The sequence below is a fragment of the Syngnathus scovelli genome, chromosome 11 (assembly GCF_024217435.2).
Source record: "Syngnathus scovelli strain Florida chromosome 11, RoL_Ssco_1.2, whole genome shotgun sequence".
Lineage (NCBI taxonomy): Eukaryota > Metazoa > Chordata > Actinopteri > Syngnathiformes > Syngnathidae > Syngnathus > Syngnathus scovelli.
In genome coordinates, this window is record NC_090857.1 from 8,565,396 (window position 1) to 8,578,092 (window position 12,697).

Sequence of the window (12,697 nt, forward strand, 5' to 3'; positions counted from 1 at the left end):
TGTGGGTTATTTATTGTGGTATTGATCACGTTTCTGCAGCCATTGGATAAAAAGAAGTGGTTCTTGAGTCTTTACAGCTGCACCAAAGAAACAAAACAAACACCCTCTTTCTTGTTAAGTACTGTGTCATTGTTGAAGTCTCCTGGAGCAATTTCCTGAATCTGTACCAAACCCCCGGTGGCTCCTGATGCTGTGTCGTCAGTAAATAAATTGATGAGAGTGTTGTTTTGAGTATCTCAAAGGTAGAAAAAGCGGTGGACAAGTGAAAGCTATTTTACCATAATTGTGGGAAATAAAAGGCAAAAAAGATCCCCATGGACAACTTCAGCTCCAAAAATAACATTGATTTTGTACAGCAGACTTAAAAGGATGTCGAGGCAAGTTGCAATGAGGTCCCAAATGAATTGCCAGCCTTGCAAAGACATTGGATTAGATCAATGGAAAATGAGTTGGGTTATTGCATTGAACTTCAATCAAAATTGAAATAATGTGAAATATGCACAGTCAAATCAGTTTCAAATAGTTTGTCAAATCATGAAAGAAAACATTAGTTTTCAATTCATCTCAAGAAACAGCCAATTTCCCCTTTGTTTGCGTGCGTAATTAATTCAAACCACAAATAATAAGCAGCATATTTTCCTTTACTTTCATCTGCATTTTAATAAGTGTAGCTTGAAAATGGTTAATACCAATTGGGCATTAAAAAAAAAAACATGATTAAGGCACACCTTTATAGAATGAAACACATAATGCTAATATAATAAATAGAAATGACAAAATAAATCCATCCGACAGGTGTATTTCATTTCCATTTGATCAGACTAAACATAAATAGCTAAATAGCTTTTGTTGTTTGTTATTTGTCTCACAGTTTTCAATAAAAGCATAAATCAGCACAGAGATTTCACAGACAGAGCCATGCAGTGTCATCTCAAAAAAATTAAGCCGGCTTCCGGGAAAACGTCCTGTTCGGCTGCACTTAGCTAAAGCCAGGCATGTGTAGCACTTTGATGTGACTGGTATCAAGCATTCCACATAAGAAATACATCAAAGAAACATCCACTTAACTTGGTGATTTCTTGCAGCTTTCTGCATTGTTGAAATAAAAAGCCTTCGCGGGGGCAAACAATGTGTTTCCACTTAAATGTGCGCCCAAAGCAAGTTCTAGCGGCACACTGTGGATCAGTGGAACAAATTCATTAACTTTCCTACGCCCAGGGGAATGGAGCCCTCACATGAAGCCAAATCCAGACAACCTTAGATTATCTGTGAAATAGTTTTGAAAATGTAAGGTCATTGCATGCCAACAACATGGAATGTCATATTGGGAATTCAATCACTCAGTCCATATGAGGAGAATCCTAATGAAGCTGTTTGCAAGTTAGTTATGATCCGGTCTTGTTATTGTATGCAGTGCACAGGTGTGACCTGCATGCGGTTTGGCCGGAACTGGAGCAAATGAGTCCCAATAGATGAAGCCAAACATGCATCTGGAATGAAACAACATATGCGCTGATTAGATCATGATGCTTTTATCATGTGCTGTTGCATCTTATGTTTACATGATCTTCAACATCATTAGCAGGATGCAAATGACAACAAGGAATCTTGCGATCTTTACGATGGGGAATGGTTTGAAAACAAGCATGGAACATCGACAAAGCCGAACAGTAAACAAATATTAATTGAAAAAAATTTGAAATATGTGCTATTCTTCTTCAGTTCTCTAGGTGGCGGTAATATAAATACATTGAGGATGCTCACACACACGCACACACACACGCACACACACACACATACACACACATTTTTGGAATATGTGAGGAAGCGTGGAGAAAATAAATAAAAAGAGCGAGACCAAACTGCATGTAGGGAAGTCAAGTGCCAAAAGCCATTGACTGTGAAGGAGGCATGCCATCCAAATCTTCTCCATTTCACCTTGAGAATTATATAAATAATACATAATTCTAGAGTCACGTACAAATTAGGAAGCACAGATGGTGCAATCATGTTAACTGAGCTCTTTATAATGAAAATGCTAGGTTGTTTTCATCACCACACGGTTTATCACTTAATGGGATTCACCTGAAAATACAAGCCGCTACTTACCACGCAAACATGCACAAGGAAATGAAATAAATGATATAAATTAAACATGACTTCCACTTGTTTACACGGTTTCATTGTGATTAGGCAAATGAATGATCGCCCGGCTCACCAGTTGGCCCCGGGGGGCCCATAATTGAAGAGAAACGCCATGTTGATGAGGTCACGTAGGTAAAGGTAGAGGCAGGAAGTACATTTACGATCATTTTGTTCCACTGTGACTTGCGCTAATTGATTATCCGTTATTGTTCTGTTTGCGCTGATTTTTGTTTTAATTATGGAACAAATACAGCCAATGGCAAGGCCTTGTTCAACCATTTTGACGAATCATTGAAAAGTAACAAAAAACAATCTTCCTCAGGTTTCCCCAAGCATATATCGCCTTAATTGAATGCATTCAATGTGGAGGTTTCTTCCTAAACAACAACAGATTTGTGCTCCTTGGGAGAGCTAAGCTGTTTGTTGGACATGTTGTTGTTTTTGTCAGGTGGAACAAATTGGATTTTGTTAATTCTCTGTCACTCTAACGAGTGAACTTTAAAGGCAATTTCTAAGAGAGATGTAATCGTCTAATTTATGCAGGATTCCGTTTTCTGAGCATTGACTGGCTTGTTGTTTTCCAGGTGCTTTCACTAAGATAGACACCCTCGCAGAATTTTATCAATTGTATTGATGTGTGATCGCTACCTTGTGGCCACAACAAAAACTGCATGCTGGATCTCAATAAAAAAAAATATAAAATATTTTTAGTGATCGATTTATATGTATTTTTTTATACATATATGTATAGCCTACCTTTAATATTTTCTATATATTTTATACACTGTACTTTTTGTTCTCGATTGGATTTTTTTGTGGAAATGTTTATACTGTAGTGTACATTGTATATGGAAGTAAATAATTCCCCAAACAAGACCATTGAGCATTAATGGTTTTATTTGGATGCACATTTTTTTCATCCTTAGTGGTAAGGTATATCACAGGTTTCTAATTAACCAGACACTCACCACTAGACACACAATTAAAGAGATTGACAACAACTCACATTCCATCATCACAAGACAGGCACAGTTGTCTCTCTAACAGAAGTGTTTCGTATTATTATTATTATTATTATTTTAATTGTATTATCGCACCAGCTCCGCAATCGAGAGAAAATGACTTTTTACATCACACGTAGAGAAAACACAATTGCCTTTTAAGCTCTATAAGCAGGAACCCTCATTCGTGCGTTAGCCAGCAATACTGCAATGTGTTTGCTTTGTTCAAGAAGGAAAAGATGAATCTATGGCTCAGGCACAGCACAGACACGTCACCGGAAAAACAACAAGATGCAATAAATATTCTGAGAAAACTCTACTGAATTTGCTAACCAGTAGATTAGGTGCATAGTGGTATTTAAATCTATTTTTTTGTATCTTTCACTCAGCACGGGAAAAACAGTTCATAATGACCCTGGACAAATTATTGCAAAAAGAGCAATTGAAGGTAATCATAGAAAAGTAACATTCATAATAAATATGACAAATAATATTAAAAAAGTAATACAAAAGTTAAAAAAAAATCAATGCAGTGCACAAAAGGCACTCTAGACATCCATTTGCACATAGCTGTATAAATAAAACTGACAAACACGATTCTCCTGTATTTTTTGTGGTCTCTTTTGAATATTCTCATATTTTGTACATACAATTTTAATAGGTGCAAAAGTCATGTTTGATAAAGACACACATAACTAAAGTACAGTACACTATATCTTTTTACAGGTTGCGTAAAATGGACTGCTGATGACAAGGCAGTACCATCGACAACCAGCAGGGAGAGCAGATGCCCAGTATAACTTGAGAAAGGTGGAGATGTTCTATTTTTGGCAGTACTTGGTAGGAAATCAAATATTTTGCATTGAGAAAGTGCTTCGTTTGCATGCTTGAGTATTGTACATTTTCCTGTAAGCGGATTAAGTGATCAATATGAGGCCAGGTAGAATCAAATAGTTTTGAGTCAAGGTTTTATCCGCCAAAGCCAATCATGGTAGCATTTAATCAATAGTGCTGACATTACACCAGAAAGCATGCAGTACGACTTTGACTCCAGAGTTTCTATAATAAGAGATAAGTCATTCTAACAAATTAGAGCTGAATTAACAACTGCTGTATCATTCAGAAGATCTTTCATGTTATTAATAAATTGAACTTAATTGATAGTGTGGTGCTGTGGGTCCCCTTTGTAACGTCTGTGTTGTACTTTTTTTTCCGATGTAACAAATCTAGTAGAACACGAGACATGGCATCAATCCATCTTGCTTCTCCTCACCCATGTTGCTCCTCACACTCAAGTCTTCAAAACATGAATGTTTTTGTCCTACAGACAAAAGATGGTGCATGGGGAGAACATACAAACTCCACACAAGAAGGAAGGAGCCCACATTGGAACCCTGATCTCATTACTCCTCCGTGCTGCTCTGAAATGGAAGTTTTTCAAATGAAGACTTTTATGAAGAATATGACGGTGAACCCATCCAGCCATCACACTCAGCAACTGGATTCAAACACGCACAACAGCAGGTTTGATGGTTTCACAAAGACATAGAATAAATTGAAGATGATTACAAGGGTTGTTTGGTTGAGATATTTTTACGTTCCCTTCATGTCAACAATCTCCCTTTTTGAAATTGAGTCTGTACAAAATCAAAACATTTAGAAAAAAAAATCCCTGCTATATTTACATATTTGAGGATTCTAACCATTAGTGGATTCATTAGTTGTGTCTGGTCGCACATGCCCGACAGTTGTTGTTACAGCACATGCACCACTGTCCGCCTCCACCGGTTTACAAACACATTGTCGCAAATGTGTTTTTCTCCCTCAACTCCCCAGTGTGCCTGAACGTCTTCACCAATCCAAATGATGCATTCAAACTGCACTGGGGAAAATCCAATTGTCCATAATCTGACTCCATGGATGCAGATTTTTGTTAGTTGTTCTTGAGGTAAAAAGCAGATACATATGCATTATGCTCATGCATGTGTATTGTTATAAAGAAGGCGAAGCTTGAACCTATCACACCTCTGCAGCCCTCTCCCCATCTGCATCACCATGGCAACCCTTCACTACAGCAGCTTCCTACAGATATGCGTTAAGTCAGGCAGAAAACAGAGATAAAGCATCAGTTTGCCACACATGGCCCCGAGCGTTTAAAGCCAAACGATATCTTCAAGAAATTCCCCTGCAACTTGTTTTTAGTTAAAAAAAAAAAAATCATACTAGCAGCTCCTCTGATATAAACACTGCACTTCAAAATGATACTTTCTTTTACCCCCTCCTCCCTCATCACTAACTGGAGTGGAGCATTGTGGCGTATTGATCACGCAAATAAAAGGCTGCGTTGTTTTCTAAACTAGGTAGCCGAAAATATTATTCACGAGTTGCAGTCCCATTTCCAGCCCTCTTATTTGACCTTCGCTACATGGTGCCAGATTTGTCAGCATCGTTGGCCACATTCATACCGGACCCGGCCGCTGTGCTGTTACTGGGAAACATTTTATCAGTGGGCGTTACAGCCGGGCTGCCCACCCCAGAAGAACCAGAACTGCTAGAGCGGTGCTGGGTGGGAGGGGGACGCAGCGGCCTCATGGGCGGCGGGCGCAACTGAGCGCCGGCGGCGAGCCGGGCCGAGAGCGTCGGCTTGAAGGTGGTCATCATCTCGGAGGTGGAGCTGTTGCTCCGGCGCATGGCTGCATCTGGGTCGCGGATCATGATGGTGTGTAAGGGACTGCCAGGTTCTGAGCAAACCGGGTTCTTCAAGGGCTCCAAGGTGTCCAAAACCACATCGGGAGCCTGCTTGGCTGAGTTCTGCCGCTCCAGCTCACGAAGCTCATGGAGCGCCGTGGTCATGGTCTTCTCTATGTCCTGCTTAAGGCAAGAACAGACATATGAAGAACATAAACACAGGAAATAGCAGAGGTGCTAATTGACATGCCAGCCTCACATCAGCCAGAGCCTCGGCTTCCAGTGACTTGTGGTCCCCAAGGCTGCTATGGCGAGTGGCCCCTGACACGGGCCTCAGCGGATGGCCCTCGGGATAGACCTTCCTTTCTGGATAGTTAATATTTCCGGAACTACCAAAGGTCCCCAGTCGCTTTTTTTCTGGGCTTTCCATACGCGCCTTGTTGACGGACATCTTGTGAGGACTGCTGGGACAGGCAGCGGCCCGCGGAGGAGTGTCGGGTACTCGTGTTGGACTCTGAGTGTCTGCCCCGCTGCGACGGCGAGGAATGGCTGCTCCGTCGGAACGCAAGCGAACCCTGCGGGAGGCACATTGTGTCAAACAGCAAACCTTAGCTGCTTAAAAAGAGAAGGGGTTGATTTCACGGACCTGCCCATGACGCCTCCAAAATTGTAATCGGGCGATTGTTCACATGGTGAGGGGCCGTCGTTTTTGGAGGAACTTCTTTCATCCAGTAGTGGCCCACTGCTGGCTTCACTATCCGCTTTCTGACTGAGGTTATCTGAGAAGGCGTCATCCCTGAGAGAGTAGTAGCGTGCTAGTCAGGATGGGTTACAGCATAAATACAAAGTCAACGGCTAAATGGAGAAAGTTACTTACACATCTTGCACGACGATGTATTGATGAGGGATCAGCCCATCCACGCCGTTGTGTCGGCCCTCCCACCAGTCCTCGGATGCACGGTGATAGAGAAGCAGAGACGCTCCCTTCTTGAACGACAGCTCTCTCGGACTGCGGCCCACGTAATCGAATTTAGCGATGGCCTCGATTTGTTCAACCTCTGAAAATAATAAATCAATACAACAAAAGCAATCAAATACAATACGAGTGTTAAAGCTGAAGGTAGATGTGATTTTGAATCGTTACTTAATATTTCAGGAAGAAAATATTTTTAGCCTCCTCATATAACTACCAAAGTCATTTTAACACCAAATACCAATAATGGAGGCGTATCAAACGTCAATGCATTTTTCGCATCCAACCAGTAGAGGTCAGTAATAGTTAATTAATGCTGCTCCCATCTCAGCAAATATTAGGTCCCAAATGATTTACACCATGGACAAAAAAATTCTAAATGAAATAAAACGTTATCTGTTCAATAAATATTTCGTAAAATAATCGTAAAACGTTGTCCTAAGAATGCTCAAATTAAGAATATATACAAAGTTTTAAATTTAATTCTTGTACTTTATCAGTCTCTTGCCACCAAAAAAACAAAAATAATGGATGGACGATGGAATCATTTTGGTATTAACTGCATCTATGTTAAAAATAACAGTTACAAAATGTGCAGATGTTTCAGAATGATCTACATCAGACAATCAACATTTCCAGTCATGTTGAACAAGAGATTTTGAGACATGAGGTTGTTATTGAAAGAGCCCCTGATAGAATCATGTCCATTATGCAATTTGTGGATCCACGGCACAGAGGAAAAATATATTCTGCAAAAGTCCCGAGAGAATTGCTGATTTGAAGAAAGAGCGGGCAAGCAGAGATGAAGGGAGGAGAGAGTGAAGAATAAAAACAGAAACTCATGTCAAATTCAATCATATTTACCACTAGGGCTGAATTGACAGTTTAAATAAAAAAAATATATTGCTAAGTACAAAACAAAAGGTTTTTTTTCCCTCAACAAAGATAATGATATAAATTAATTAAAAAAAATACAGCATGGACATTTTAAATGTGGTAATCAATGTTGTGTTTTCACTGGCTAAATAAAATCATCTGGGTCTGAGTAGATAAGCAAAACACCTCCATCACTTACTCATAGCCAGCGAGTGAGGATAAGCGATTCAGAAAATGGATGGATGGAAGGAAGCAGTATAAAATGCGGAAATCTTGAGCAATTAACAGTGACGACTACAATGGCGCTGACCTTCATCACTCGTGTGTGGTTCAGTTCCATTGTCGGCTTCATCCAGAGTTCCTGGCTCACTGTGAGGACTGTCACTGCAGTGATAAATTGGACGACATTTAAAAATGTGATTTCTGGTTACCTATGATGTTCTGACAGTTCACTCACCAGTATTCCTCTCCTCCAGTCATGCATTTTTCATAGACCGGGCCGTCCAGTTCCCGTAGACTGGGAAAGATGACTTCGTTGTGTATAATGATAGTCTTGATGACCTCGTTCACATGCGCCTGGCATGACACCGGGTCCTGGCTGTCAGGAATGGGCATCAGCGTGGGACCAAAGCAGATGGCCAAGTTGTATGGATCCATCATGTTCTCGTCACTGTATTGGGAGAGACTGAGGCACAAAGAAAATATGTCAATCATATCTCAGCTGACATGGAGATCATTTTATCTCAAATACTCAGATTGTTTGGTGCTGGTTGGAAAGATTCCGAATCACCTTGAAATTACTTATGATTTGAGCTAGAACTCACAGCTCACCCTAAGTCACTTGACACATCGGAACATTGTAAGCTTTGACCACAGCCCAGTGCACAAAGCAATGTTCATAAAGATATGCTTGGATGCTTTGGCCAAGAAGAACTTCAAACGATCTTGATGAAAAACTTCCCAGATCAGATTTGTTCATATCAATGATACAAGTGCGCAAAGAAATGACTCATATGTAAGAACCAAACTCACTGATTGAGAAAAGCGAAAAGGTATCTCATGACAATGATGATAGTCCGAGGCAGCGTCACAACAATCTGCTGGATGTGACGTGCTCGCTCTGCTCCCGACTCCAACTCTGAAACACAACATTAGGCCATATGGTAACAATTTAAAGCCAGGGTCCAAGAGAATTATTTTCACCAATTTAAATTGGTGAATTAAAACAACAAACAGGAAATCCGTCAATATGTTGTCACTTTATTTGATTTTTTTTTCCGTCTCCATATTGCACATGTGACATTCCCGAGTGACACTATTTAAGCTAGCATTTTTTTTTGATACACCCGTCTTGCCTTCCAGCCTGTGACACATTTATCGCGCCTCTCTCTCTTCCTACTGGCTCTCTGCTAAGTATTACAGAGGGAGCACTGGGGTTCGGATTGCTTCCATGTGTTGACTTCTCTCGCGTCAACCGAGAGTCTAGGAAACTTTGTTTTTCCCCTTTGGCGATTTTGATTGCACACAAACACACACGGATTCAGCCGCTCTGGCTTTGAATTGCGTAGTGACTCACTGATGGTTGAAATGAAGTCCAGGAAACGTTCCTTTGGGAAGAGGGAGTTCTCCAGGCCTCGGAAGTAGAGTTTAAGCACTCCTGCCACTGAGTTGATATCATGCTCATTGTGGTCATCTATTAAGGGATCTTCTCCTGATGAATCATAACAATCAAGCGTTCAACGGCTAATGAGCTGCAGGAACATTAATCGTCGATGACATGAAGATAAGAAGCCTCTCACCTCTTTCAAATGAATTTTTGATATCATTCACTTCCACCTGTGATCCAGGAACTCGGAAGATGCCTTGCTGCTGCAGGCCTGACGGGAAGATATTGCAGAAAAACAAACATGAAGGTAATGTAGACCTAAATGGAGATATTTTATTTTTTGGTTCAGGAGCGGGCCTCTCTGTTAGCCGCCAGCATGTGGTTCCAGTTAAAGGGCTACTAATCAGTTTTCTGGAGTTTCATTAGGTCCAGATTCAGGGAAGAGGCCTGCAGGCTAGAGCAATGAGCTGAAGACAGATGTGAAGGTAGATGGGGTGGAGCTATAAAAAGGTGGGGGAAGGGGGTGGAAGACAACAGAAAGCATAGACTGGTGCATGCAGGGGGCGGGGGGCTATCATAACTGTGTGTGCGTGATCCCTTGTTACGAGCTTGTCGAATCCCCGGGGGAGCAGGTCAAGCCCGGGCACCCGCGGCTATTTACGAAGCTACAAACACTCGAATGCGTCATACGAGAGTTCACAAACACACTTTACGGTAGCTCGTCTTTTATTTGATTTCTTTTTCAGCCTTAGAGACATAGCACAACGTGAGCCTTACCGTAGAGGTTGATGTATCTGACACAGCTCTCAACCACAAGAGGAATGGCTTGACCTGAATCCTAAAATAAGAGGAAGATAAATTGTAGTCCGTTTTTAATTGGAAATAATAAGATATAAGAAAAGCAGTTGGATGCTTCATTCAAGCCAGGTGAAGCAGCAGCAAGTAGTCTATCACAATTGGGAAATTTGATTTGCGATTCTCAGTGGCCACAACATTAGACACTTCTGCATAAACATACATATGACCTATGAGAGTTGTCACAGTATTAGAATATTCTCTACTGAAGTGCTCTGATTTTTTATAGTTATTTATTTGAGAATATTAAAAAATAGTGAAAAACCATATACAAGGTGTATTTTTTGTTAATTAATTAATTTAGCTTTTTTTTAAGTCATCATCCCATTTCATTTTTTCTTTTTTTTTCACAATCACAAACGTGATTTAATTAACACATCTTTGAGTAGACTGAACATGCTCTCTAGTAATCCAATAAAAATTTGGAGCCCATTAGAGGTGCACCTAATGAAATGGCCAGTGAGTGCATATTCTCAGAGAGGTACCTGGATGCGAGCACGGGCATTCCTTCTCCCTCTGACAAAAGCAGCATAGCACAGTTGGGTATAGCAGAAAAAGGAGGGCAAAAAAAGCAAACAGTTAGACAAGCAATCATGAGGAATGAGATCCTCGTGAGGTTAAAGAAGGTAAAGCGTAAGGACTGAACAACAGGGGGAAGCCACACGTGTGCAGTGAGGGACAAAGCAAGATGTCTCCTTCCACCCAAAGAAGTGACTGCATTTGTGAGGCAGAGACAGTAAATTGCGTGTGAATATAGAGACGGCTGACGGCCGTTCCGCCTGCGCTAGCAGCGCCGCAGAAGGGAGGAAGAGGATTAGAGGTTAATCAAAGGTTACGTCATGACGAAGGGCCGCGGCAAGGCGGAGGAACAAAAGGCTCAAATGAGGAAGAGCAAGAAGATGAGAGGCTGGGGCTGCCCCCATTCCTCGGAGCACATGAGGGTACCTTGACGAAGGTCTCCAAATTGCCATTAAACATCTTATGGTTATAGACCGAGCGTGGTCTAAGCTTCCGCATTTTCTGGGGTTTAGGGGGGAGGGTGGGGGGCCTGGGAAACGAAGGACAAAAGGATCATCATCGCTATAATATTTAGAAACCTCAAGCTAAGACGGAATAATTACAATTGGGGACCAAAAAATATATACATTTCCAGAGGTATTTAGACTTTTTTTTTTTTTTTTTTTAATCGGCTGTCACGTAACAAACATTATTGATTGTATTCTGTTTTTGTCCACTGATTGGAAAACCTTAAAAAAGATGGCGCTCAGTTTTGATTGACAGTCATAAGGTTACTAATTTAGCAGAGTTTAATTCTATATACACAGTAACCACCCCTTTCAACTCAAGTTGAGTCAAAGAATTTTATTTTGAAGGCTTCCTGTCAGCAAGGTCAAAGAATCTATCATTTGTCTGAATGAAAACATCGAAAACCGGTTATAAAAATGAGATAAGCAGCATAAAAACTCATTAAAAAAGACTATAATAAAATAAAAAAATCCAATTTAGTTTTGCTCATATCTCTTTGGCAGCAGGTCTGAAAACTCCTAAAGTCTGGGATTGCTAAAATAAACAGATGCTTTGAAAACTGAACTTACCTTGTGGTTCCGCACTCGGCTCTTTCCCCTGAGGAAAAGACACAAGAGTGAAATGTTTTATATTAGTGCTGGAAGTGAATATATTAAACAGACTGCAGTGTCCACTCTGAGAAGGACAAATGGCGCCCCAAAAGCGCCATCGGGTGAACAATGCTATTTAGCGATAGACGATAAAGCCTCGGGGGACCTGGAGTATATGGCGAGAGGGAGGGGCGGTGAGGGGGGGGATGCGGGGGTCCACCAGCAGTGACACTGAACAATGACTGTGCCGCTTCATTGAGCCTTTTGTTGTAGTAAAAGATTTTTTTCTTATTTATTGCTATTTCTTTCTCCCCCTAAAACATTGCTGTAGTTCACAATAACACTGGGCGTTAACAAACTTGTAAATATTGAGCTCTTATTGAAACAAAATGTTACAAAAGAACTGAAGTGACCAGGTGGGTTCTCTTAAACTGAGCTGCAAGGGAGTCCATGTGCAATAAAAGCAACAATGGCACCAAAGTACTTCAACATTTTCTTTTCACACCAAGCCACAATAGATAATCACAGCGAGAGCTTCGCCACTTCTCCATACATCATTGTGGCATATGGGGCCAAATAAACAGCAAGTTTCCCACACATCATCCCACTGACTGATTACCATGTTTATCTCTGGTTGACCAACCGCACAATTGTACACTTCAAAGATGAGTCGGCTTCAAACCGAGACTTATGGTATTATTTTCCCAAAGGTTGAATTTTATATTGGCTCTCATTGTAGTGTCCAATAAAAATGTCCACTGAGTGTGCAAATTGTACAATAAAAATATTGTGGACCTTTTATGTAGCATTTAGTATCAAATGCATGACATGATGTTTTCATTAGGCGCCGTGTGGCACGCAGTTTCATCTTGTACCGTTTGACATGCTCACACGCAACCCCACAGATGCGACAGTTTGGACAAGAAGCGGCGAGCTA

The 12,697-nt window shown here is 41.0% G+C and overlaps 1 protein-coding gene across 2 annotated transcripts in view; it reads right to left on the minus strand.

Moving 5' to 3' along the window:
* Nucleotides 1–5,352: 5,352 nt before the first annotated feature.
* srgap3 (SLIT-ROBO Rho GTPase activating protein 3) overlaps nucleotides 5,353–12,697 on the minus strand; it is a 29,937-nt gene continuing 22,592 nt past the window's right edge. Inside the window, exons 11-22 of one of the 2 annotated variants that reach the window (XM_049733154.2) lie at nucleotides 11,740–11,767; nucleotides 11,090–11,192; nucleotides 10,067–10,127; nucleotides 9,483–9,560; nucleotides 9,260–9,394; nucleotides 8,716–8,821; nucleotides 8,141–8,368; nucleotides 7,994–8,067; nucleotides 6,712–6,892; nucleotides 6,481–6,630; nucleotides 6,094–6,409; nucleotides 5,353–6,014 (exon numbers count right to left, since the gene is read on the minus strand). In XM_049733154.2, coding sequence (XP_049589111.1) covers nucleotides 5,568–6,014; nucleotides 6,094–6,409; nucleotides 6,481–6,630; nucleotides 6,712–6,892; nucleotides 7,994–8,067; nucleotides 8,141–8,368; nucleotides 8,716–8,821; nucleotides 9,260–9,394; nucleotides 9,483–9,560; nucleotides 10,067–10,127; nucleotides 11,090–11,192; nucleotides 11,740–11,767 — 1,907 coding nt within the window. In that variant the 3' untranslated portion in view covers nucleotides 5,353–5,567. Of the gene's footprint in view, nucleotides 6,015–6,093; nucleotides 6,410–6,480; nucleotides 6,631–6,711; nucleotides 6,893–7,993; nucleotides 8,068–8,140; nucleotides 8,369–8,715; nucleotides 8,822–9,259; nucleotides 9,395–9,482; nucleotides 9,561–10,066; nucleotides 10,128–10,629; nucleotides 10,661–11,089; nucleotides 11,193–11,739; nucleotides 11,768–12,697 lie in introns of both variants that reach the window. The other variant, XM_049733156.2, reaches the window with a different exon arrangement.